The 26876-nt window shown below is 42.4% G+C and overlaps 1 protein-coding gene across 2 annotated transcripts in view; it reads left to right on the top strand.

Moving 5' to 3' along the window:
• RIPK2 (receptor interacting serine/threonine kinase 2) overlaps nucleotides 1-24009 on the top strand; it is a 31205-nt gene extending 7196 nt beyond the window's left edge. For both annotated transcript variants that reach the window (XM_028736574.2, XM_077932870.1), the window contains exons 2-11: nucleotides 9441-9594; nucleotides 10575-10730; nucleotides 12049-12206; nucleotides 13351-13400; nucleotides 13895-14056; nucleotides 17087-17172; nucleotides 17342-17437; nucleotides 18637-18718; nucleotides 20972-21148; nucleotides 22558-24009. In XM_028736574.2, coding sequence (XP_028592407.2) covers nucleotides 9441-9594; nucleotides 10575-10730; nucleotides 12049-12206; nucleotides 13351-13400; nucleotides 13895-14056; nucleotides 17087-17172; nucleotides 17342-17437; nucleotides 18637-18718; nucleotides 20972-21148; nucleotides 22558-22913 — 1477 coding nt within the window. In that variant the 3' untranslated portion in view covers nucleotides 22914-24009. The remainder of the gene's footprint in view (nucleotides 1-9440; nucleotides 9595-10574; nucleotides 10731-12048; nucleotides 12207-13350; nucleotides 13401-13894; nucleotides 14057-17086; nucleotides 17173-17341; nucleotides 17438-18636; nucleotides 18719-20971; nucleotides 21149-22557) is intronic.
• Nucleotides 24010-26876: the final 2867 nt, after the last annotated feature.

The raw sequence follows: 26876 nt of genomic DNA, 5'->3' as shown, positions 1-26876 counted from the left end.
CTGTGGTTCTGGGTTGCAGCATACAAAACTGGATAAGTTGGGACAGGCCCGCAATACAGTAGGGATGAGGAAACTGTGGTCCTTCAGATTAGCCACACTGGCTGGGAATGGTGGGCACTGGAGTCCAGCATCTCCAGCCCTTCCATAAAGGAAGAGGAGCAGAAATTTACCAGACAGGAACTTTAGAAAGAATTATCCACTCCCGTGCAGCTTGAATGTTCTGTGTAGTTAGACAAACTAGGTAGAACTCATTGATCTTAATGGAATATATGAGATACCACTATAGGTAGTATGAGTGTCCTGTGCTGTTAGTTATGCCCCTTAGTATGCATCGTTCTTTAGGAAATATATAAGATAACACCACAGGCCAAATTCTCCCTCCAGACCTGTCCTTAGCACCACTGACAGTGCAAAATTCTGCCGGATCTCAGTTAGAATGGGTAGCTCTCTTATCAGCAGCTGTGTGTCTTGGATTAGTTGGTCATTGGGAAACCACAGGATTCTCTATGAAAGGTTGGTTGGCCAAAATTTGGGCTGTGGGTCTTTGGAACATTTAGCTTATCAAAATTGGAGGATAAGAGGAATTTCTAACAAGGAAAAAATTGACATATTTGGACTCCTTTTTTAATCTATGTGAATAAAGATGGAAATGTATAACCTCCTCTACCTAATCAGATAATTATATGGAGGGGATTTGTTTGCCAAAAGATGCTTCAGGTATTTGGAAGGGGCAAGACTCAGCCTGTATAGATTGTGGATATTGTATGCCCATGTTTGGTTTTTTTGTAGCTATTGCATTTAAACATTTGCGTATATTGTTTTCTTTTAGGTCAATTTTTAAAAATCTCAGTAAGCAAATATAATTATCCAAGAAATGTTTGCAGAGGTTGTCTTGAGTTCAGATAAAAGTATAAAATGTATGTGGGACAGGAAAGAGTGTGTGGCTTTGAGATTTTGGTGGGAATTTTTTTTTTTTAATTGCCCAAGTAGACTAGCCTCTGCTAACCAGGGAGAAACTTGATCTAAATCAAATCTTTTCCATCTAAATTCACTCTGAGTAAATAATTCACCCAGAGGATGATAGGCTGATTGTTTAGCCTGACAACTCTGTTGTGGCCTTTTGCCATCAAGAATGTTATATTCTTCTTTTACTTTGAATGGGAACGGAGCCAAATTCTACAAAGATGTACTTGCTAGTGGTTGCCAAGCAGTGGAAGGAAAGCAGGGAAGATTTGCAGGCACGTGTGATGGAGAAGGAGTGGCTGTTTGTGCTTTGAGGTAGCTCAATGAAGGAAGAATGGTATAGCACAATTCAGAATATTAGGTTCATCTGGTTTCTGAATTTTCAGCATTTATTGATCCCTTTTACCATAGCTGCAGGGGAGGGTGCTGTAGGCAGTGTAAGTTGAGCCTCTCATGTAATGAATGATTTGGAAAAAAATATAAAAACTCAAAACGCAATGAAAGTGGCAGCTGTGAAAGTTAGGTCAAGTCTGAAGAGATGCCTAAAAAACTTAGGGCAGTATCCAGCATTGGATTTAGGTCGGAGAATAGGGCGCTGAACTGAGGGGGCACAAAATTGAGAAGGTTAACAACTGAGAAAATCCATTTGGGGGTGCCAAATTTTGGGCTTGCTCATAGTACTAAAGATGACCAAAGTCTGCCCCTGGCAGTATCCTACTGAACAAGTCTGCAAGTGCAAAGGGGTTTTAGCTACACAGTGGCACTTTCGTGTCCTCTCTTTTCCCTACACGTCCCATAAATTTGCTCTATAAGGTATGGGGAACTTCTGCACTTCTGTAACGTGTTGGAGGGGACCTTGGGACATTTTCCTTTCAGTGTGATGTGTGAGTAGTCTTTCAGTTCCACATAATATGGGTGCAGCTAATTGACTGTCCCTCAAGGGAGAAGCACCAATCCTTCTTCAGACATGGTGTTGAAATGTGAACAGTGGATGTGCAAGTCAATTACATGTCTACCTGCAGCATCCTAGTAAGCAGAAAGTAGATTGTAATTACTAATGGGTCTAATTACATAGCATTGTAATTGTGTGCCTTGCAACCACATCAGAAGGTTTTGTTTTGTTTTGTTTTTTCATCTTAGGAGCAGGACAGTTTCTATCAAGAGTGCAATGTGTGACGTTTAACCCTTTCCCCTCCAGGAATTATTGCAATAGAAATTGTCTCCCTGCCCCCCCCCCAATCATCCCACACAGTTAGCAATTATAGAGGGATTATAAATGGTAAGGAAATGGTTAAACTACCCAACACACACACACACACACACACACACACACACACACACACACTGCAGTCCTGCTGGAAATTTTAGAAAAATCTATTAATTGCAAACAATGCAATTAATGCAGCACGTAGCGAAGCCATTCCAACATGGGTGATGTTGCTAAGGGCTCACTTGAAAGCTAAGCTTGCCCACAAACACAATGGGCAGCTTTGATTAAGTCATTTCTTTCTACTGAATGTACTATGTGCGGTATGATGACAATCATAGCCTGCATTGCAGCACTGTTGTAAGAATTAGGTAATTCCGAGAAATAATTTCATGCACTTAATGACATCGTTTCTCAAAAATGAGTCCAACGACAGCTGGGGACCCAAGCTCAAGAAGCATAATGAGAAGCATTGAGCATAATTAATTTTTTTAGACCAACCTAAATCAGAAGAGGGAGAGATTATCTCTCTCTAATAATAGCCAGTTCAGTACCCCTGTGGCAATAGGATTGGAGCCCAAGGAGGGAGAGTGAGAAAAATGTAGAATGTAAGCTAGAACAAGTAGAACATAGAATTGGGGAAGTAGATAAGAAGTTGGACGAAACAGTCAATGAACTGAAGAGCCAACTCAAAGAGGTATTCAGGAGGACACAGACAGTGGAGGAAGGTTTGAAAAAGACAAAAGTAGAATTAAAAGAAGTAAGACGTGAGGAAGAAAAAATCAAAGCTGAGATACTGGATTTGAATAAGAGTCAAGAGGATATGAAAGATTGGATTGCTTTGAACGAACTTAGACAGAGGGAGGCCAACCTTAGGATGAGAGGTATACCTGAAGTTCAGGGAGAAAAAATAAAAGAGAAATTAACAACAGAATTAGCCCTTTGGTTGGAAATATCACCAGAAGAGGTAGAAAGGGCAGTGCAATCGGCTTTTAGACTAAAAACTAAGCCTCAAGGGAACAAAAAATTTGTAGGAGATTGCCTGATTATATTCAAAGACAGGGAAATAAGAAACAGGATTCTCTCCAAAAACAGAGAGAAAAGGCTAAATATTGAAGGAAATAACATAATAATTTTTAAAGACATTCCTGTCAGGCTTCTAAAACGTAGAGATTCCTACAAAGAACTGGTACAGATACTCAAAAGAAATAACATTGAGTTCAAATGGGAGTTTCCTGAAGGCATTTCCTTTACATATAGGAGCAAGAGACAAAAATTGACAAATCCAGGAGAAACAGAGAAATTTCTAAGGAAATATAAAGAACTAAAACCGCAAAAGGAAAGGGGTAGAGGCGGGGCAACAGGATCGGAGGGAGTTTTGGAGGGAGAGACGGGAAGTTCGGGAGGGGAGGAGGGGGAGGGGGGAGGGACAGGGGGGGAAGCGTAAGGAGAGGGTCGAAAGGAGGGTTAAAAGGAAATCACAACTGTCTTTTTTTGCGTTTTTTTTTTCTTTCTACAAATTAAATTACAATGGGGTTAAAGGTATTTAGTTGGAATGTTAATGGGATGAACGACAAGGGAAAGAGGAATCGAATTGAGCATATCCTGAAGAAAAAAAGTCTGGACGTTATCTGTCTCCAAGAGACACACATTGCGAGAAAGCATAAAAGAATTCTGATCAACCAAAGATTGGGGAATGAGTTTGTATCCTCAGACCAGAAGAAAAAAAGAGGGGTGGTGATTTATATAAATAAACAAATCGAAGCGAAACAGCTATTTAAAGACGACGAAGGAAGGATAATAGCAGTAAAAATAAACTGGCAGGGAGAAAAGATAATAATAGTGGGAATATATGCGCCTAATGACAAAAAATCAGAGTTCTATGGGAGTTTGGAAGAAAAGTTACATGATTACGCTGATGAGAAAATTATACTACTGGGAGATATGAATGGAGTGGTGTCGTTAGAAATGGATAGACAGAGGGATGTAAAAGGCAGAGAAGGGAAACTACCAAAAACGTTTTTCTCCCTGATACAAAATTACAATTTGGTAGACATCTGGAGATTCAATCACCCTACAGAAAAGCAATATACCTTCCATTCGGAACCCAACGATTCATCATCAAGATTAGATCAGATGTGGATCTCGAAAGAGTTAACTATTAGAGCAGAACGGGCGGAGATCCAGGTCAGAACAATTTCAGATCACAACCCAGTAATTATGGAACTGAAAGGGCAGGAAAGTAGATCAAATAGGTGGAAATTGAAAGATTACCTATTGGATGACCAAGAGGTAGTAGAAAAGGCCCAAAACAGACTAAAAGAATATTTTGAGGATAATTTAGGTAATAATACAAAATTGAAGGTGGTATGGGACGCAGGCAAGGCGGTGATGCGGGGCTTCTTCATTCAGCAGAGCGCAATTAAGAATAAAAAGAGGGAAAAAGGGAAAAAAGAAATCCTACAACAATTAGCAGAGAATGAGCAGAAATTAACCCAAAACCCTAAAAACAAGAAAATAAAAGAGAACATAAAAATCTTACAAACACAATATACAATGCTGATAAACAGAGAGATAGAATGGAAAATCAAAAGACTGAGACAGAGGAACTTCGAACATGCCAATAAAACGGGGAAGCTACTAGCCTGGCAATTGAAAAAAAGAAAGGAACAGAATACGATAAACAGGATAGTGGCGGAAGGAGAAGAGATAAATAAACCTAAAGAGATAAGGAGAGCCTTTGTGGATTTCTATGGAAATCTCTTTAGAAACACAGGAAAGAATAAGATGAGAAAAATAGAGAGATACTTAACGTCCAGGAACATCAATAAGATCCCCACAGTAGACAAAGAGAAATTAAATGCCCCAATTGAGATAGAGGAAATCAAAACAATAATAACAGACTTAAAAAATGGGAAAGCCCCAGGCCCAGATGGGTTTACTAGCAGATATTATAAAGAAATGGCACCGGCCCTGCTGACCCCATTACAAGAAGTAATGAACAACATTCTCAATGAAAGAGAAATACCGGAGACGTGGAAGGAGGCGCTGATTACATTAATCCCAAAGCAAGATTCAGATACAGAACAAATTAAAAATTACAGACCTATTTCCTTATTAAATATAGACTATAAGATCTTTGCGGGAGTCCTTGCAAGAAGATATAAGGCCATCTTAGTAAAAAATATTCACAGAGATCAAGCCGGCTTTTTGCCGGGTAGGCAAATGAAAGATAATATAAGGAATATTATCAATATAATAGAATATTTAACAGAAAGATGTGACAAACAAGGTATATTGTTATTTGTGGATGCTGAGAAGGCGTTTGATAATGTAAATTGGGAATTTTTGCTGAGACAACTGGAACACATGGAAGTAGGTACTGAATTTTATAATGGGATAAAAGCAATTTACACGGAACAAAGGGCAAAACTGTTGATAAATAATGTGGAGACGGAGGAAATAATAGTAACTAAGGGAACAAGACAGGGATGCCCACTGTCCCCACTGTTATTTATAACGATATTAGAAGTATTACTAAAATCCATCAGAGATAATAAAGAAATAAAAGGAATCAGGGTCGGCCAACACGAACACAAAACTAAAGCCTTTGCAGACGACCTGGTCGTAACAATGGAAGACCCATTGGATTCAATAAAAGAGGTACTCAGAGAATTCGACCAATTTGGGGAAGTAGCGGGCTTCAAACTAAATAAAAGGAAAACAAAAATAATAGCTAAGAACATGCAATCAGACAAACTGGAAGAATTACAGAGAGAAGCAGAAATAGAAGTGACAAAAAAGCTGAAATACTTAGGGGTATGGATAACACCAAAAAATATAGATTTATTTAAAAACAACTATGAAACGGTTTGGAAAGGGGTCAAAAAGGATATAGAAACGTGGGGTCGGCTCAAATTGCTATTCTGGGGTAGAATAGCCACAATTAAAATGTCGGTACTACCAAGAATCCTATTTCTTTTCCAAAATATCCCGATCATTAAAGGTATAAAGATATTTAAAACCTGGCATAGAGAAATTTCTAGATTCATCTGGGAGGGGAGGAAGCCGAGAGTAAAATTCAAATTACTAACGGATACAAAAGAGAGGGGAGGCTTCGCCCTCCCAGATTTAAAACTATATTATGAGGCATCATGCCTATGCTGGGTTAAAACATGGATAAAACTGGAAGATAGGGAAATACTAGACTTAGAGGGCCACGATAACCGGGCAGGGTGGCATGCCTACTTGTGGCATGGGAGGAAGAAAGGACATAAAGGATGGAGGTCTGGGAAAGATATAAGGATGTGTTAGAACCAAAAACACCCCAATGGCTGTCTCCTCTAGAGGTTATGACCGTTAAAAAGATTAACATGAGAGCCAACTGGGCAACGTATGAACAACTCCTAACGAAGGCGGAAGGAAAGTGGAAAATGAGGCCGTTTGAGCAGGTTAAAGCCCAAGTATATGACTGGCTACACTATCATCAGATAAATGATATGTTCAAGAAAGATGTTAAAGATAAAGGTTATGCCGATAAAAAGTCCAGATTCCAATCTGAGATTTTGGAGAACAATATAAAGACTCTATCTAAAATGTATAAACTACTATTAGATTGGAACTTAGGTGATGAGGAGGTCAAAGCGGTGATGACACACTGGGCTAAAGACCTTGGTCGTAACATTTATTTCGAAGAGTGGGAAAAACTTTGGAAACAACACCTTAACTTCACGGCCTGTGTGTCACTTAAAGAGAACTTAATGAAAATGTTCTACCGCTGGTATTTGACCCCGGTAAAACTAGCCAGAATGTACGGATCTTGCAACAAATGTTGGAAGTGCAAGGAAAGCGAGGGGACTTTCTACCACATGTGGTGGGAATGCAAAAAGGTCAAAGAGTTTTGGGAAGGCATATATAATGAAATAAAGAAAATGTTAAGATATACCTTTGCTAAAAGACCTGAGGCGTTCTTGCTAGGTTTGGTAGGAACGGAGATAAAAAAGAAGGACTACAGACTGTTCCAATACGCAATAACGGCAGCAAGGGTGCTAATAGCTAAAAATTGGAAACAAGAGAGTCTGCCGAAAATAGAGGAATGGAGAGCCAAATTACTAGACTATGTGGAGATGGACAAGCTGTCAGGAAAAGTTAGATATAAAAAAGATCAGAGGTTCGTAAAGGATTGGGAAAGTTTTACGGAATATCTGGAAAGTTTATCCGATGAACAGATAACACTAGTGGGCTTTAAAGACGCTCTGTAAGTAGTAAAGGGTAATACCAAAAGAAAATGGAAGGATGAGAACGACTTACGGCATTACATACAAAGGAACGCGGATTTATTTTACTGTAACTATGGATGATCTGTGGAATGGCAGAAGGAAGTCTTTTTTCTTTTATATGTAAAACAACAAGAGTATTGATATAGTTTGATTTGTATTTTGATTTTTGTAAATCAATAAAAATTATGCATGAAAAAAAAAAAAAGGATTGGAGCCCAAGGGGGCAACTGATAAATAAGAGGGAAGCATCTGAATGCCCAGGTGCATCCTCAGGTGTGGAAAAGTAAAAAAAACAAACAAACAAAACATTTAAATCAAAAGAGAACAACGTCCCACCCCAAAAAGCACGTTTGGTGGGCTCTAAAAGCTGTGAAATAATGAGTGTTGACTTGGAAAGTAAAACAGAAATTGGGGAGTGGGGAGTGGAAGAGAGGAATTTCCTGCTTGGGGCCCTTATAGTATTCTGAAGGGGAGCTTGGCTGACTGGCTGGAACTCGAACAGCAAATATTCGCTAGCGGTGGGGAATGTACCACAACTTGTTCATGAAAATGTTCTGCCTGGCTTTTCTTTAAAATAGTGCTTCTTGAAGGCACATAAGGTCACTGTCTTGCTGAAGGAGGTCTGGGGCTGGTCAGTGGCTGAATAGGAGACTGCCCTTCTGAGGGTCACCACACTTAAAGGTAAAGGTACCCCTGCCCGTACGGGCCAGTCGTGTCCGACTCTAGGGTTGTGCGCCCATCTCACTTAAGAGGCCGGGGGCCAGCGCTGTCCGCAGACACTTCCGGGTCACGTGGCCAGCGTGACGAAGCTGCTCTGGCGGGCCAGCACCAGCGCAGCACACGGAAACGCCGTTTACCTTCCCGCTATAAAGCAGTACCTATTTATCTACTTGCACTTAGGGGTGCTTTCGAACTGCTAGGTGGGCAGGAGCTGGGACCGAAAGACGGGAGCTCACCCCGCCGCGGGGATTCGAACCGCCGACCATACGATCGGCAAGTCCTAGGCACTGAGCCACCCGCGTCCCCTCACCACACTTACTCTGCCTTAAATTCCTGTGAAGGAAGGAAGGTGCATGGAAATATAAATTTGTAGTTTTAGCTACCATTAATTGATACCAGGGAGATGCAATTGAAAAGTGTGCTTTTAGTCATGTGAATCTGCAATGTGGCTTTTGGTTAATGGGTGGTTTAGGGGATTTTCACTACCTCATTCTTGCAGGACTGGGCAGTGCTGGAAAGAATTACTCAGTGCTGTGTTTTCTGTTTTCTTTTCCCTTTAACCCATAACTCTGCTCAATGCAAACCTCTCAAGGATGCCAAAAGGTGAAGAAGAAGACTAGATCTCGCTGTATTTGTGGGTGATCCTTTCCCTCTTCTTCTTCTTCTTCTGTTTGTCAGTCACTTTATACTAAACAAAAAGTCCCAAAAGTGACTTAATAAGATAAACTGCTTTCATTTGTTGTATTTCAAATCCCTAAAATGCCAGTCCAGTAGCAAGACAAGTCCTAACCACTTCTCTGTGCCACAGCTAGTCTCTGCAACTAGAGAGGTGGTTTGCATGTAGCACTAAGCCAAACCTCTGCCAGAATGCTTGAGCGTTTTGTCTGAGGCCTGGTGCCTCCTTCTCAAAGCCCTATGAAAAATTTCACCACACGCCACTGGTGCACCATGAAGTCTGTATATAATCTAGCCCGTGTGAATTTTGTGCAAGCAGATTAGGACACATACTCAATAACTGGGTTGCTGGAGGCGCCCTTGTTCAACTTCATTGATTGCAGACCACCTTGAATGTGATTTCGTACAGAAAAGCCGTTAATGCATTTTTATTAGTATTAATTTTCTGTTTTCCCCTAGCCATTACTTCCCTCTCACAGTGTGTGGTTTTCAGCACACTACTGAAAGAACTCCTTCTGGAGCTTTAACCTACAGCTGCATATTTCAAGCTTCAAATGCGGTAAAACTGGTTTGTCCTTCTCTTCCTGTGCCTGCAGTGAGAGAGACAATCTCCTGAAAGAAGCTGAAATTTTACACCAGGCGAGGTTCAGTTACATTCTGCCAATTCTGGGGATTTGCAACGAACCTGAATTTCTGGGCATCGTGACGGAATATATGCCAAGTGGGTCACTGAACCAACTTTTACACAGCGTAAGTATATTGAGCCCACGGCTTTTTTTTTCCCTGAGGGAGTGGGGGAATTTAAGAGACAGTGCTCTTCAGTTGAACCCAACTCTCTGAACACCTGGGTAGGGCGTAAGACCCTTTCTGCTGGTCAAACACATATAGCGTTAGTCTGAAAGGAGGGCCTGCTCTCAGATGAAACTTGTTGTGGGCAGGAGGTTCCACTCCCCCCTTGAAAATGTGGGCTAACCTATCACCCTCCAGATGTTGCAGGAAACCAACTCAGCCTGGCCACTGGTCAGGGGTGAGCTGGAGCCAGGCTAAATGTGAAGGGTAACAGGTTCCCCAGCCCTGCTCCAAAGGGCTATTGAATCTGTGGTTTAAAGGAGTATTTTGTAGTTTGAAGTACATTTTTAAATATTTTTTATTGAGGTTTATTAAAATGCATAATAGCAGATACATAACATAGCATCCTCCCATACCAGGTATCAGGGTTGCATATTGACATGAATGATGTTTCTTATTCCATACATATTATCCAGTATTTAATGTCCCAGGACAACCATCACAGATAGAATATAGCTCAAGCCGTACTGTTCAGGATAGCCATATCGGCAAAGATGCTTCAGAGAGTTTTTCCTTACGACCAGTTCATTTGCATATTGAAGAAACGGCCGCCACATTGCATAACGTTTTTCTGGTTCTTCTGTTGCTTTTATCACTTTTAAGTTATGAGTTATTTCCCCTTTCAGTGTCATTTTAGTTTTGTGATACGCAGTGGCATAGCGTGGGTTGTCAGCACCCGGGGCAAGGCAAGTAATTTGCGCCCCCTAACCCGTGGATTTTAGAGCTGTGAGTGCGAGCGCGCGCCCCCAGATGTTGTGCCCAGTGCGGCCGGCCCCCCCTGCACCCCCCACGCTACGCCACTGGTGATACGGAATCATTTTAATTGTGTGGCCTTACTCCTAAATTTGTGTTTCACCATTCTCTCTCTCTCTCTCAAATAGAAAAATGTATATCCTGACATTGCTTGGTCATTGAGGTTTCGCATTCTTTATGAAATTGCCTTGGGAGTAAATTATCTTCACAACATGAGTCCTCCTCTCTTGCATCATGATTTGAAGACGCATAATATTTTGCTTGACAGTGACTTTCATGTTAAGGTATGAGCGTGTTTCTCTCTCTAGGACCTGTGCTTCTTTACAGCAAGGGAGGGCACATTTTGGATTTTGGGGCTCTATGTTGTGTTTCACAAGATCTGTCAAATGGAGCCCTGTGAAGAAGACACTGAGGCTGAGTTCACACCATACACTTAAAGCATATGGCTTCTCCCAGAGAATTGTGGGAGCTGTAGTTTACCTCTCCCAGGACTACAATTCACAGCACCCTTAGCAGCTACAATTCCCAGGATTCTTTGGGGGAGTCATGTTTTTCAATGTACGGTATGTACATAGCCTTAGAATTAAAGAGCAAGATCCCTCTGAACAGCTGCTGAGCACAGAGATTTGTGAAAAATACCAGAACTGAACTGAGCTCACAGTTCTTCCACACACAAATCCATTCTTGGTTCCCCTAGCTTTCTTCATTTCAGTAGTGTCTCTGTGTGTTGTCTGTTGTTGGTGTTGTGAAATGGTTGGGCGTCAGGAATTCTTGATGTACCACAAATCACTTAGAGATCTACCTGGAGATCGTAATCTGCTTTTTGCCGCACCTACTCGACAGTATATAGAAAGTAGCTGAACAGTTGAGGGTGGGATTTTGTAGAGAAGGAGATTACTCAAAATTACAAATTTAAGGCGGCACAAAGATATGAAGAATGACTCTTTCTCTCTCATCACTATAAGGTATTGCAGAACCCTAAAAGCCTGAGACTTCACCAGACAGTGCCTACATGCTTATGAACCAATACTTGTCACTCATGATTAGAAACTTGGTTTTTGGAGGGGTTTTGTCATTAAAAAAATGAACTGTGGTCACAAAATTGTCTCAGTGAAAAAGAAATTTGCACATGATTTCTTTTCCAAATTGGTGCTTTCTGGGTGAGGAATAGAAGTACAAAATACATTTGCCTTTAATGGTTTAAGAATTTGGGAGGCTTATTTGGTCTGGCTATTCATTAAGCAGAAATCTATAATGCAACTATGTTTTCTTAAGGGGGAAAAAGAACGGTTTCCATTGTGTTGGTTTGGACATTAGTGGGTGGAGTTCAGTCTTGCGACTCATGCACTAAATATATCCTTGAAAAGTGAAGTAATAAAGTTGTGTAAGGATTTGGGTGGTCATGCAAGGGTGTTGCACCAATTGCTGAGTAAGATTTTTTTAGAATGTTTACGGTAAATGGAACACCATAGTTGTAGTTCAGCAACACCTGGGGGGCCAGAGGTTCCCCATACCTGATTGGCATCCACCCCAGTGTATCTGACAGGCACACTGGGCTCTATATTTGTGGATTGTCCCGAGTTCCTGTTTCTCTCCTTCCAGATTGCAGATTTTGGTTTGTCAAAGTGGCGCTTGGTATCTATGTCACTGTCACGCGGTGAGAAATCAATGCCTGAGGGAGGGACAATTATCTACATGCCACCTGAAGATTATGATTTCAGTCAGAAAACGCGTGCAACTATAAAGCATGATATATACAGGTATTTATATTTTATTACAGAGTTAAGAAAAGATGCACACTGTTGTTTATGTTCTTTTAAAATCCTTGCATGTTTGGGCGTATTGGGTGTATCATAGGGTGTGTTAAATTTTTCAGCTTTCGAATTCAAAAAATGAGGGGTGCTAAAAGGTTGTAACATGACTTTGGAATTCAAAATATATTTTGTTTAAATTAATATCATCCAGTTTTGGTTGGTAAATGAAATGTGTGTAAAATTGCATAGAAATGATTGCCAAGTACTTTGCAGTTATAATATATATTAATATTATTATGCTTTATTATTATTATTATTATTATTATTATTATTATTATTAGTTAGGGTTAGTTAGAAGGTAGAATTAACATTCTTTGGCTTTCTTAAAGCAGTTTATGTGCATCTTCATCAATTGTAAATTTACCAAGCGAAATGTTTTCCAGTCACAAAAATAATAGCAATTTGAATTCCTCACACCCCAAAAATATAATTTTATGACTGAAGAAATTTGCCAAAATTAACGCCCTAGACATGGTGAAATTTTAAATCTCCTATTACTTCAGGGTTGCAATTGCATCTGAAATCACATTAGACTCATTTCTGAAGGTTTAAGCCAGCATGACACAGTAGTATACAAATATTTTTATAGATAAATGGGTGTCAACAAATTTAATAAATAATAGTTTTGCATCTCACCTATTCAATCTGCAGCATTACCAGTTGATTTCCAGTGGCAGGACTGCACCAAATGTTTAGAATGGCTGCAGAGTCCCTGGAAGGATGAGTTCACACATGTATGTTTCTTAGCAGATGGCTGTAGCATCCAGTCATGTAGGCTTGTGTGAGTGAGGCTACCAAGCATGCATGTCTGAATCAGCTCTTCCCACTTTCTTTTGTACGTACTTTTGCACAGGATTATTCACCCTTGAGTTGCACATATATGCAGGAAGGCACACCTCAGGTTGCAGCTGTGGAGGGCAACAGCTACTGAGTACATAATGCTTGTGTTCTCCAACTGCCTTCAGGATTCCCCTTGTAGCCTGGTCCCCTCAGTTACTACATTTGTAAGCCTACCAGGGGGCGGAGTATATTTTGTCCCGGACTGATTTACATTTATGTTGTACTTTTCTCTTTTTTTACTTTTGAACAGCTATGCCATTATTATGTGGGAAGTGCTGTCAAGAAAGCAGCCGTTTGAAGGTCAGACTACTTTCTTTAGTTTCGTTGCATAACTTCTGTTTAGAATCAGCAAGATTGGGTTTAACATGCAGCAATCAGGGGGAACCTGCCCCTTGAAATAACACAGTGCTAGCCCTACTCAGCGGAGACCCATTGAACCTAATGCAGTCATCTTCATTCATTGTGATGGGTCTGCTCTGAATAGGGCCATATAGAATGGGTCTTCTCTGAATAGCGTTAGATACAACCCTAATTATTACTGCTTTTTGTAATGACCATTCTTTCTTGTAATGTAATGTACAAAGTCTTGTAATGACTTTGTTTTTCCCCTTTGGTTAAATAAATGACACTGTGAAGACTTGGAAAGGAAGTGAGGATTGGTAGCAATATCTTACAATTTAAGAGGGTCAACGTTGTCTCTGTGTTCACAGGATGTGTGTGTTGTTGTTGTTGTTTTGCCACGGCGTGAGAAGTACACATATTTCTAATAAGTGCGCAATATCTACTTTTGACAGATGTTATAAACCCCTTGCAGATTATGTATAGCGTGTCGCAAGGAAAACGTCCGGACACTGGGGACGACTATCTTCCGCTAGACATTCCTCACCGGGCCTTGATGCTGTCGTTAATGGAATCCGGCTGGGGGCAAAATCCAGACGAAAGGCCTTCTTTCTCAAGTGAGCTTCACCTTTTGCATAGCAGGGTAGGGAGCTTGGCAGGCAGCACTAAACTCTCCTGCTGCTGCATCATCTGTGTTAATTTCATTGAAGCATAACTATTGCCCTCCACATAAGCCCCTCTTGGCAGTGAGTGGAAGCTGTGTGCTGGCTGTGTGATTAGGAGATTGCTCAATTTAGGCTGTGTGCTCAACATGCATTTAAAGCACATGGCTTCCCCCAAAGAACCAGTGTGAGAAAGTTGGACATATAAGCTAGGCACCAAATGCCACCTTAAACCTTGGTTACGGTCGGCACAGCAGAATGTCTATTTGTCAGGGGGATGGATTAGATGACACTTGGGGTTCGAATCTCCACAAAGGAGTGAGCTCCCGTTGCTCTGTCCCAGCTTCTGCCAACCTAGCAGTTCAAAAGCACACCAGTGCAAGTAGATAAATAGGTACTGCTGCGGCGGGAAGGTAAACAGCATTTCCATGCGCTCTGGCTTCTGTCACAGTCCTCCATGCGCCAGAAGTGGTTTAGTCATGCTGGCCATGTGACCCGGAAAGCTGTCTGTGAACATACACCAGCTCCCTCGGCCTGAAAGTGAGATGAGCGCCGCAACCCCATATTTGCCTTTGACTGGAATTAACCGTCCAGGGGTCCTTTACCTTTTTACAGTTCTATGATTCTATGATCTCACTTTGCTTGACTGTAGCTTGCTCTTACCATTCACTTGTCCCAGTATGCGAGAAGGAGAAACACACACAGTGGAAATGGAAATGGTTGTAACTGCGGACTAAGGTAGAGGTTTTTAAACTGGCTGGCTGGAGATGTCTGACGCCAGCATGGCACCCAGAAATCTCCACACTTGGACCTGCACCAGAAGCAAAATGTGCCTGCCACCCAGGGAATTTCTAACACTGCTGAGAACTGCGGTTTGTTAAGGTGCTGGGAATCATAGCTCTGGAACAAGTTAAGATACAGTTCCTGTGATTCTTTGGGTTATCTAAATGTATGGTGTTTATACAGCCAGAACAGTTCTGGAAGCATGCCAAGTGTCTGTGACCCCCACCCAAATTTACCCCCACCCTATTACAGTTACAGTGTATGATTTGCATGAGTTATGTGAATGCCAGAGCTTCATTTATGGTACAGATGCAACTTATAGAAGACATCTGAAGGCAGCCCTATATCGGGTTTTTAATATTTAATGTTTTATTATGTTTTTATATGTGTTGTAAGCTGCCCAGAGTGAAAAAGCTAATCTTTCAGATTTCTCACTATAGGAGCTTTCAGGTGACTGCCGCTTCTGTTTTATTTTTTAGTTTTCTGCCTGTAAGATTTAACTGGGCTATACACCTTTTTATCTTGCCAAGAACCATCTTTTAAATCTTGCTTTCCCCCATTTTTTTTTAAATAAACTTCTCTGCAGATGCTAGCAAAAGCTTTGTCTGGTGTCAGATCTTGAAATGTTGAAATAACCAGATTCTCCTACTTCCCTTCATTTTGCAATAATCAGGGCAAAAGTCAGAAAGTTAAAATTCGTGAATAATGTGGTCTTGCCTTGAGTCATTTGCAGACTGTTCTCTGACAGTTTGTTTTTCCAGATATGCAGCTGTACCATAAATGAAGCTCTGGCTTCATAATTCCGGAGTTTGTTTGATCCTTTCGGATGCCTTTTTGCCAATCAATTCTATGGAGAGCCTACTGTTTTCCCACCTCTCTCTTCAGTCAATCCCTCTTCCCAGAGAACTCTGGGAACTGTGGTTGTGGGAGGGGAATGGAGGTCTCTCAGCACCCTTAAAAAACTGCACTTCCCATAATTCTTTGGAGGAAGTCATGACGGTTAAAGTGGTATAAAAAAAAGGTAAAGGGACCCCTGACCATTAGGTCCAGTCGTGGCCGACTCTGGGGTTGTGGCGCTCATCTCGCTTTATTGGCCAAGGGAGCCGGTGTACAGCTTCCGGGTCATGTGGCCAGCATGACTGAGCCTCTTCTGGGGAACCAGAGCAGCGCACGGAAATGCCGTTTACCTTCCCGCCGGAGCAGTACCTATTTATCTACTTGCACTTTGACGTGCTTTCGAACTGCTAGGTTGGCAGGAGCAGGGACCGAGCAACGGGAGCTCACCCCGTCGCGGGGATTCGAACCTCCGACCTTCTGATTGGCAAGTCCTAGGCTCTGAATGAGGCCCTGGTAAAAAATAAAAGGAGGCTGGCCAGTTACTAGCTGCCACCTTCTAGATCAGGGATCTTGAAATCAGTGGCTTGAGGTAGATTTACTCCAGCTGTAGTGGCAGAAATCCTGTTGATCTTTGTGTGGCCACTTGAGCATTGAGCATGCAAGTTTCCAAGCCTCCCTCCTATTTGCTAGGGCTTGGCTAGCTGCACGAGGAGGAAGGAAGCACATCATCATGGCTGAGTTTGTGTTTCCTTAATGCTAAGTCGTAAAAAGTTGTTAGAGCAGAAAGCATTTTGTGTGGAATGTAGACACAACGTTGAAAGCAAATAGCTTGCAGTGCCTCGCTAGATGCAAAGAGTCCTGCTTGCTATGAATTCCCCCCCTCCTCTCTTAGTTAACTAATAATATATAATTCAAAGGACTACATTCTCAGGTCCATTGTTTATTTCCTTCCAGTCCGTATCAAAAAATAAATTTATCCATAGTAATCTGGGTATTTTCCAACCCAAAGAGCAGTGCAAACAGAAAGCCAAGGTAACATTGACATGCTGGTCTCCCCAGTTGTAGGAGGCCTGAAAGCTGTTACTTTTACATCCCAATGGCCTGCCTATATAAATAAATCTGTTAGTAACCCTTCTTGATGCATGGCTGTTGAATATCCCAGATCTGTGTGTGCGTAGTGATTTTTAAGCCTGCAATTTGCTTCTGCAGGGGGTTGGGGTTGGCATCCTTTCAGTGTGTTTTATGGTGTGTGCCCTTAAGTCGACCCCCCCCCCATAAATGTGATTTCAAAAGTTCAGTAATTTACTGTTATAAGAGCTAATAGTATAGGACTGAATGTGGTTTTTCTCCCTTTTTCTTGCTTAGGGTGCTTAATAGAGCTTGAACCCTTGCTGAGAACCTTTGATGAGATACCTATGCTTCAAGCAGTGATACAGTTAAAGAAAGCCAAAGTAAGTCTACGTTGTAACCCAAAGTGAAACTACACAAAGTGAAAGTTATTTGTCCATGCAAAGAAACAGGATGGCCGTGTTACTGAAGCTTGAAACTGTATACCTAGAATGTATCCTCTTTTCACAGTTCCAAAGGTGACTGATACAAGCCTCCTAATGTCTCTTTCAGGCTGAATACGAGTGGCGATGTGTTCATAAGCCTAGCAAGAAGACCGATGGTGAATCAATATCTCTAAATATACCTTTAAATCCCAGTACGCAAGAGGTAAAGCAACCTTTTCTTTTATTATTGCCTTAGTATTTCTGTAACGCAGAGAATTGTAGCGTTGGAAGGGACCATGTAATATACTCTAAAGCACTTTGCATGTATTAAATCATTTTCCTTTTGTGCATTAAGTCTATTTTGTGGGCCTTCTTTGCTCCTGTATTGAGTGAAGGGCATGGCTGCACTAAGTACACCAAGGGTCAGCGACCTAAGGCCCATGGGCCGGTAGTAGCCCACGGGGCTCGTGTATCCGGCCCATGGCGACCCCTGCCACCCCCCACCGCTGGCTCTTACCAGTGCAGTGTGTGGACCAACTTCCAGGTTGATGGCGCCTGTGCGTATGCGCACGGGCGCTCTTCCAACCCGGGTGCATCCTCCAATGGACGGAGCATGGACCAGCCCATTGTTTGGTAAGCTTGCTGACCCCTGAAGTAGACTGACTGTGTGATGCAAACATCTGTAGCAAGCGGGTCTCTGATGAGGAAGCCATTTAGCCTGCGAGGCTGTTTGGCTAAGCCATGCCCACCTGCGCTACACCTGACATATCAGCTGTGGGACATGTAAAGACACGTCTGGCCCAAATATGGTTGTGCATTTGGCTGACATAGGTCCTTGCATAGATCCTTGCAAGCTCTGACAACCAGCTGATTGCCCACATGGGGTAAAATGTCATTCACCTACCTGTGAAACATAGCTCACAGGGTAGGGGGAGGTGATAAGGAAGGAGCCAGCCAGATCCAGTTCTCCACCTCTGCCTGCAAGGGCATAGTGTGAAGGCACATTATACATACAGTATTGTGGCTAAACTCAAAGCAGGCCCAACTCTGGTCTACATCTACCTGGGAGACAATAGGAAACTCTGAGCAGTATTCAACAAAGTTTTGCACTTTGAAATTAATGGACAGGACTTAATAATAATAATAATGGTTTATATCCATTGATTGTCCTACTCAGGGTAGACCCACTGAAGTTAATGAACAGGACTACCTCAGGCTCGTTAATTTCAGTGGGTCTGCTCTGATTAAAATGCAGTTGAATACCACCCTCTAGGTATACATCAAGTTGTGTTTATGTGCTGTGTATTAAAATGGGATAGTAATAATCCCTTCATAGGGCTTCAGGTGGGAGATTTTGCAGGGGAGGAATGCAATGTAAATACCATTATCGAATTTTTGCTCCATATGTTGTGATCATTCCAGGACTCTTCATCGCAATGTGATAGCTACCTTTCACGAAACACTGTCCGGGATACATCGAAACAGTGCAATCTCCTCTCGGAAGGTAAGCCCTCTTGACCTAGCACAACTTTATATTAAATACGTTTCTCTGCATTTTCCACCCATTGGTTCTTGTCCGACATTCTGGGACAACAGACAACAAGGGTGCCATCAGACATGGGGATTGTCATATTAGTTTTCTGGGTTATAATGCTGTTCTGGTTTCTAATGCTCATTTTATACTATGTTACCTTTTGGACAATATACTGTGATGACGTACAGAGTTTCATTCACACCAGTGGGTGTGGCGTAACACAACAGTGGACATCTTTTGACATGTCATAGAATCATAGAGTTGGAAGGGAACGTGAGGACCATCTAGTCCAACCCCTAACAGAGCAGGGATATGCAGCTGTCCCAAATAAGGATTTTCACCCTTCATGGCCATACATGCTTTTGCTCTCCCCCGCTCCCCCTTCCCATGATTCACCCACAACAATGAAGAATGAATCTCATCACATGGCATGAAACTGTAGGGACTAACATTACACACACACACACACACACACACACACACACACACACACAAATCCCATTATTTTCCATGTTAACAGGGTTCCAGACAATTTTTTTTCTCAAAGCAACATGGAAACAAGTTGCTAAACTTTTGCAAGATTTCCAGAAGTGGCGTTTATGTCATGTGACAGATTACATATAATCAGATAAAGGAAATGTCAGAAAAGCAAAGTTAAAGCGCTTCCTGAATACAGCCTCCGTCTGCTCTGTTAAGGGATCCGTGGAATACTAATTCGTTGAAGAAGTAGTAGAAATATGAAGGAAAGCTTGGGGGTCATGAAGCTACAACAGGTTTGTCCTGACTGTTCGTATCTGGACAAGCTGATTGGGTGTTCATTCTCGCTGCTACGTTACATTGTCATCATACTGCACTGAGTGAAAAAGATTGGAGTCAGCCCAGCCACACAAAACTTCAGACCACACTATTTCAGGGGTCAGCAACCTAAGCCCCATGGGCTGGAAGCAGCCCGCGGAGGTCATTTGACTGGCCCATGAGCTGCCCGCTTGCGCACTGCGCTAAATCGGCGCAGCGCGGCACAGGGACTCACCCCTGCAGCGCCGGAAATCGCATCTGTGCACACGCAGATGCTAGAAATCACGGCCCATGGAGGGATCTCCGCGGGACTGATCAGGCCCAGGCAAGATAAAACTTGCTGACCCCTGCACTATTTCTTGAGGTACCAGTGATATAGCATGTAACGCATTAAGTGTCCCTCCCCAAACTCCCTCAGTGTTGCAAAGGCTCATGGGATGCAGATTCCAGATCTTGCACAGCTACAGCAAACTATTCTAGAATCAGCCTCCTGCGTGACATAAAAGGGATTTGGAGCCACATCTCTCTAATTGTCCAGCACTGCAGCTTGGAGGAGCACCACACCTTGGGCCAGTCCTGGCAAGCTCCTCCATTTATGGGCTGCGGCCTCACGTTTGTGGACCGTGGTCAAAGCAAAGGGGCACATCTACACTGATGTGACTCCATGACTCAGATAGTACAAGGGTAAAGTAAAGGTAAAGGGACCCCTGACCATTAGGTCCGGTCATGGCCGACTCTGGGGTTGCGGCGCTCATCTTGCTTTATTGGCTGAGGGAGCTGGCGTACAGCTTCTGGGTCATGTGGCCAGCATGACTAAGCTACTTCTGGCGAACCAGAGCAGTGCACGGAAACGCCGTTTATCTTCCCACCGGAGCAGTACCTATTTATCTACTTGCACTTTGACATGCTTTTGAACTGCTAGGTTGGCAGGAGCAGGGACCGAGCAACAGGAGCTCACCCCGTCGCGAGGATTCGAACCGCCAACCTTCTGATCGGCAGGCCCTAGGCTCTGTGGTTTTACCCACAGCGCCACCTGCGTCCCTAGTACAAGGGTAGACGAGTCTAAAAAGCCCAGGACTCAAATTTTCATGGCCTTCTAGTGGCTATGGTGGCTGATAATAATACGTTTGGCTTTAACTCTAGAGGTGTATACTCGATTCTGACCAAACTAAGCCTTCTAGAGCAAAATATAAATCCTGGTAAATGAGGCACCATAGCTGCTAGAATGGCCGTGAAGATGTGTGGTCCCAGGCATTTTAGACTCGTCTACCCATGTGCACATCTGCATTGCTTGCCAGATGTGAAAATTTTTCAGCTCTCCTATCTGGGCTGCAGAACACTGGATGCAAAATGACTTCTGGCTTTGTTTTTGGTGTGATTCGAATTTAAAATTGAAAAAACATACAAACCACTCTGTCTTCATTACAGGTAAATATGACTCTTTGGATGAACCTCACTCGTTGATTAGCTTGAAGCAAAATCGCTCGCTGCCGTCAACTATTCCGTCTTATGCATCTCAACAAAACTCCTGCTCGTCCACCACAGATAGTTCTGATTCCTCAAATTCCACGCCATACCCACGTCAGCCACCAAGAAGTAACTCAGGTACAAAAGCGGAAACCTTCATTTTCCTTGTCTCCATCTCACTTTATCACTTTGAGTATCGAGTAATATTGCCATGAAGCATGGTGTGTAGTACAGCTAAATCAGGTCTCTGAACACGAAAGCATTGATGCAGCTTATGCAAATTCACCCGCATTTCCCTCGTTTGCCTCTTTGATTATGTTTCTGAGGACAGTTTTTCTGACCAGAAAATTTTACTCTGCAACTGTTCCCTTTCAAAGCTTCCTTGTGAACGTACCACAAATGACTTGTACTTAACCACATTCTGATCTAAATAGTCCTTCGGACTGTAAGTTGGGGATGGACTGTTTATTACTTTGTGGCCGCTGTTTCTGCAAACTGGGGGGTAAATTGCATTAAACACCGTGGGGGGTAAATTGCATTAAACACCTCTTTCTGAATAAATGCAGGGAGGACTGGGCAGCATATGTCTGCAAAATAACTGGTTTGTGCATCTCTTTAAACCATTATTATTAGTGTTCTGATAACTTGATTCACATCATTAAATACATTGCAAATTCAAGGGAATATAAAACAAAAAGAGGTTTAAAAGAGAAACTGTTACAGGTGGGAAAGAATTGCAGTGCAGGAAGGAGTTCGAATGTACTTGTAAATGCGTGTATTTCTTTTGAGAATATGACTGTTAAGCAATGGTTAGTTATCAAGATTGGAATCCTAGTCATCTAAACATAAAACTCTACAAGAGTCTTATCTGATTTATTTGAATGAAGCTGTAAATTGATTCAGTTGACTAATATAATACTAATTATAAACATTAGGCAGACTCCTTTGCACTCTCATTATCAGTTCCTGCTTAAGATTTAGGCAGGCCTACCCAGATATGCAGCTTTATTAACCATATTTGGTTTGGTTTAATGCTGGAGGTTTTCATATTTTGATAAATTTTATGTCTACAGTTGTACCTTTGTTTTCAAACAGCTTAGTTCTCGAATGTTTTGGCTCCTGAATGCCGCAAACCTGGAAGTGACGGTTCCGGTTTGCGAACTATTTTTGGAAGCCGAGCATCCGACGGGGCTTCTGTGGCTTCTGATTCGCTGCAGGAGCTTCCTGCAGCCAATCAGAAGCCGTGCTTTGGTTTCCGAATGTTTTGGAAGTTGAACGGACTTCTGGAATGGATTCCATTCAACTTCCAAGGTACAACTGTACTTGGTTTTCAGATTTGGGGTATTTTTTTATTATGAATATTTTGCACTGCTTTATGCAAGCTGCTTAGAGTTTTTTGTTGATTTGGCACTGTTGAAATGACACAGATAAATAATTCTGGTATTTTGAAATGCAGGCAATTCTCTCCCAAATAGTTCTGCTGCATTTTGATGCTCTTTGTATGCGTTCACACCTTTGACATCTTTCTCGCCTCTGCCCTTTGTTAGATTTTATGCTGCAGACTCTGCAGACTCTGCAGCGGCAGGAGCAGCAAGATGAAACTGTGGCTCACCAGTGGATCCAAACCAGAAGAGAAGACATTGTCAACCAGATGACGGAGGCTTGCCTTAACCAGTCCTTGGATGCCCTCCTTTCAAGGGATTTAATCATGAAAGAGGATTATGAACTTATCAGCACAAAACCTACAAGGACCTCAAAAGTCAGGCAGCTGCTCGACACGACTGACAGCCAAGGAGAGGAAGTTGCTCGAGTCATAGTGCAAAAACTGAAAGACAACAAGCAGCTGGGACTTCAGCCGTATCCAAATATATCTGCTCCCTGCAGGTCCACATCTTTGAATTGATAAACATCCGTATAAAGATCTTGCAGTGTTTCCCTAAAAGTTGGGATTCCTGTTTCTGAAATGTCACTGCTCCGTGACTCTAGACTGAAGTTCGGAGTGGGTGGGTCAGTCAGGGGGAAGCCTGGCAAGTGAAAGTATTACATGACACCCTTGTTGTTTTTTTAAGTTCTAAAAACTGCTTTTACACTGCATCTCAGTGGAGACTTCTGTATTTTGTGGATCTATAAAAATACATAAATATTAAAAAAAAAATGGGGAAAGTGCACACAGCTTTACTATCTTTATACACATTCTCTCATCTGTCAAAACTACCTTTGTGAAAGAAGAACAAGATTACTGATTTCGTAAGTTGGCAGAATTGCTCTAAAGAAGTTGTTTTCAAGCCCTCTTAATGAAGGGTGAAGCCTTTCTGCCTTGACTCGTCTGCTGTGGGACCTACTCCCTAACTGCTCCACTGCTGCTGTGCATTGTGGGAGATTATAGGGCATATTCTGAGGTTCCTGGTCAGTTTTCAGAGACCTTGACCAGACTTCTTGGGCCATATCCCCATAAGCAAGAGCACTCTCCCTGGAGAACACCCACTGCTGCGGCTGTGTAATGTAGGAAAAGATCAGGAACCGTAGACAAGCTTGTGTACTGAGAATGATCTTTCCCTTGAAAAACATGGTAAGTTTTCAAGAAAGGCTTGGGACTGTAAATGGCTTGGGCCCCAAATACTTGATGACACTGGTGCAAGGGGCAGTGGTGGTTGGGCCTTTTCTATGGTGGCAACTTGTGCATGGAATTTACTTTTGAGGAAATTGGGTTGTCTCCCTGCCTTTTAAAATGCCAAGAAGATTCAAGCCTTTGGTCCATAATCTGAGGACTAGTTGCTGCCATTTACCATTTTATGCTGTGATGGCTGTTTGAGTTGGATGGTTTTATTGTGATTGTGGATGGATGGAGAGACATTTGTATTTATATATTTTACATACTGCCCTGGGGAGGATGGGGTTTAAGAAAAACCTCTAACAATAAATAACCCCCAGGGTTGCCCAGAGCATCATTTGAAAACCATAAATCTAAAAAAAGAAAAATTAAAACATTGTGGAAGTGACTCGTGTTTATTCTAGGCTTACTTCTTCCTTATTTCTTGGGGAAATCCACTGTGTGTTCTTTTTCCGGAGGTACTCAACGCCCCACTGACTTCAGTTAAAAGACGTTAGTGAATCATAGCTTGCTAAATGTTCTGGCTGAGAAACATAGGTGCGTTGTAACTACCCAGCCTCCAACACAAATGCTTCATCAAAGCAGTAAAAAAACCCAAAAGCCAACACTGTAATACTAACATTAACAACCAAGCATTTCAAACTGGATGACAATTTACGAGTAAGGTCTTTTCCACACTTCTTTCTGCTTGTCTTACGTTTTCTAGGCATGAGTCTATGCAGTTTTGCCTTTGATCCACCACTTTCCCCCAAAAAACCCTGGTCTTTAGCACTAACTCAGAGCAAACACCAATCCAGAGAAAACCCGATAGATGTTTGCTCCAATTCAGAAGTGAAGTGTGGGTTTTCATGGGGTAAGTAGGTGTGTGTGAGAGCCAGTGTGGTGTAGTGGTTAAGAGCGGTAGTCTCGTAATCTGGGGAACCGGGTTCGCGTCTCCGCTCCTCCACATGCAGCTGCTGGGTGACCTTGGGCCAGTCACACTTCTTTGAAGTCTCTCAGCCCCACTCACCTCACAGAGTGTTTGTTGTGGGGGAGGAAGGTAAAGGAGAATGTTAGCCGCTTTGAGACTCCTTTGGGTAGTGATAAAGCGGGATATCAAATCCAAACTCTTCTTCTTCTTCTTAACTGACGCATGGATGATGGAGCAGGAGTATAATCACTGTTATGAAACATTCTTACTGCAGCTTCTAGTTGGTTCAAGAGAATTGTTTCACAGTTATGAGGCTGTTTTCCACCAAAAGAAGAAGGCAACTCCTTTAAACAGCAGAGCTTTAAACTCATCTTCCTGTTGCTCACCGACCATGCTCTTTGTGGAAAGAATGTGTCATAGGACTGCTGTACATATTTACTGTCCTCTTGAGTTGTCTAACTGGCAATCCCTCCCCTCTTCCCAGGGAATTCTGGGAATTGTAGTTCTGCGCAGGGGGGAGTCATCTAACAACTCTCAGCCTGCTTAAACTACACTTCCCAGGATTCTTTGGGGGTGAGGCCATGACTTCTAAAAGTGATATGATGCTGCTTTAAATGTATTGATGGGACCAATTATTAGCACTTTGTGTCAGATTGAAAGTTTGGGAGGGGCACAACTCAGTCAGGGGTGACACAGGGTTCATATGCGGAAGATCTACACTTCAATCCTTGCCATCTCCTATTTAAAAAGGATCAGAATGTCACCCTTGAGAAAGATCCTTTTCTGCCTGAGACCGTAGAGAACCTCCAAGTCAGAGTGGATCAGGCATAGGCAAACTTGGCCCTCCAGATGTTTTTGGCCAACAACTCCCATGATCCCTAGCTAACAGGTCCAGTGGTCAGGGATGATGGGAATTGTAGTCCCAAAACATCTGGAGGGCTGAGTTTGCCTATGCCTGGAGTGGATAATACTGGGCTAGATAGATAAAACAGACTGATTTGACATATGTCCTATTGACTGAAAGTGGGTCCCTACAGGGTGTAGTTTTACCAGCACTTTAATCAGAGCAAGTCTTTTCAATGAAGCACTGGAAATTCAGTCTATGTGCTTGGTTTTTTCTTCTTCTAATGTGTTATGATCTGCTGTGAAACATTTTACAACTGCATCTATCAATAGCATTAGCTGACTTGGTGAGATAGTGGAAGCAACATAAACTTGAATGAGTTCTTGGAATTGGTAAGTACTCCGCAGAAAATCATCTGGCGCAGATGAATAAATATCACATGTGGTAAGTTGTGTTAAACCCATTATGGTATTCCCTGCCCAAACTATGAGGGTTTAACTGTGGTGCTTGTCTGACAGGAAGACTGTTTTTGCTTTAATTTTATTTAACAAGAATAAGACAGAGATTGCAGGGCCTTTTACTGTACACTTTTTAGCACCAGCTAATGGCATTTTTGTTTAGGCAAGCCTATCTAGATATGTACAACGTCGGCATCTGCTTTGCAGCGTATTGTTGATTTTAACTAATTTTTATTTAAATGGTTGCTTTAAACTTGTTTCTGCTGTTGGTTTTCTTGTTTTGTTAGTTTTGTAAACCACTTCAAGGTTCCATTGCAACCAGAGGGGATATAAACCTTGTAAAATAAATACCACACAAATATTAGTGGCATGCAGCATGAGTCGTGCATGCTAGCTGAGGATAATGGCAGTTGTAGTCCAAAGTACCTATAGGACATCAAGTTAGAGGGGAGGCTGCTCTGCAGACATCTGGTCTCCCAGCCCAGACTTCATTATTTCACTGCCTTGAGAGTTGCAGCTTCTCGTCTGCCAATGCTACTTCCTTGTTTCCTACTCCTGTTGTTGGGCCAAATTTGACCCAGAGCTGCCTTCCTCAACCTGCTCACTTCCTCCCAATCTTTGTGAGGGCAGAGCGCTTTCCTTGCACACTGGCCTTGAGCCAAAACAGCTGCTTTACCCCATCATCCCAGCACTGAAGAGACCCTGGAAACCCCCAGAGGCTAGGTGAAGTTAAGCGGGGGGGGGGGGCACATCTGATTAAAAATATATGAATAAGGACAAAATATTCCTCTCTTGTGCCCTGTCGGTCTACTATGATGTCAGGCATGCCAGCTTCTGTGACACCAATATATGGGAGCTCTGATCACTACACACATTCCAGATACAGTGGTAACTTGGAAGTCAAACAGAATCCGTTCCGGAAGTCCGTTTGACTTCCAAAACATTCAGGAACCAAGGCACGGCTTCTGATTGGCTGCAGGAAGCTCCTGCAGCCAATCGGAAGCCACAGAAGTCGTATCAGATGTTTGGGTTCCAAAGAACAT

The sequence above is a fragment of the Podarcis muralis genome, chromosome 8 (genome assembly GCF_964188315.1).
Source record: "Podarcis muralis chromosome 8, rPodMur119.hap1.1, whole genome shotgun sequence".
NCBI classification, from domain to species: domain Eukaryota; kingdom Metazoa; phylum Chordata; class Lepidosauria; order Squamata; family Lacertidae; genus Podarcis; species Podarcis muralis.
This window is presented reverse-complemented; position numbering and strand designations above follow the sequence as displayed.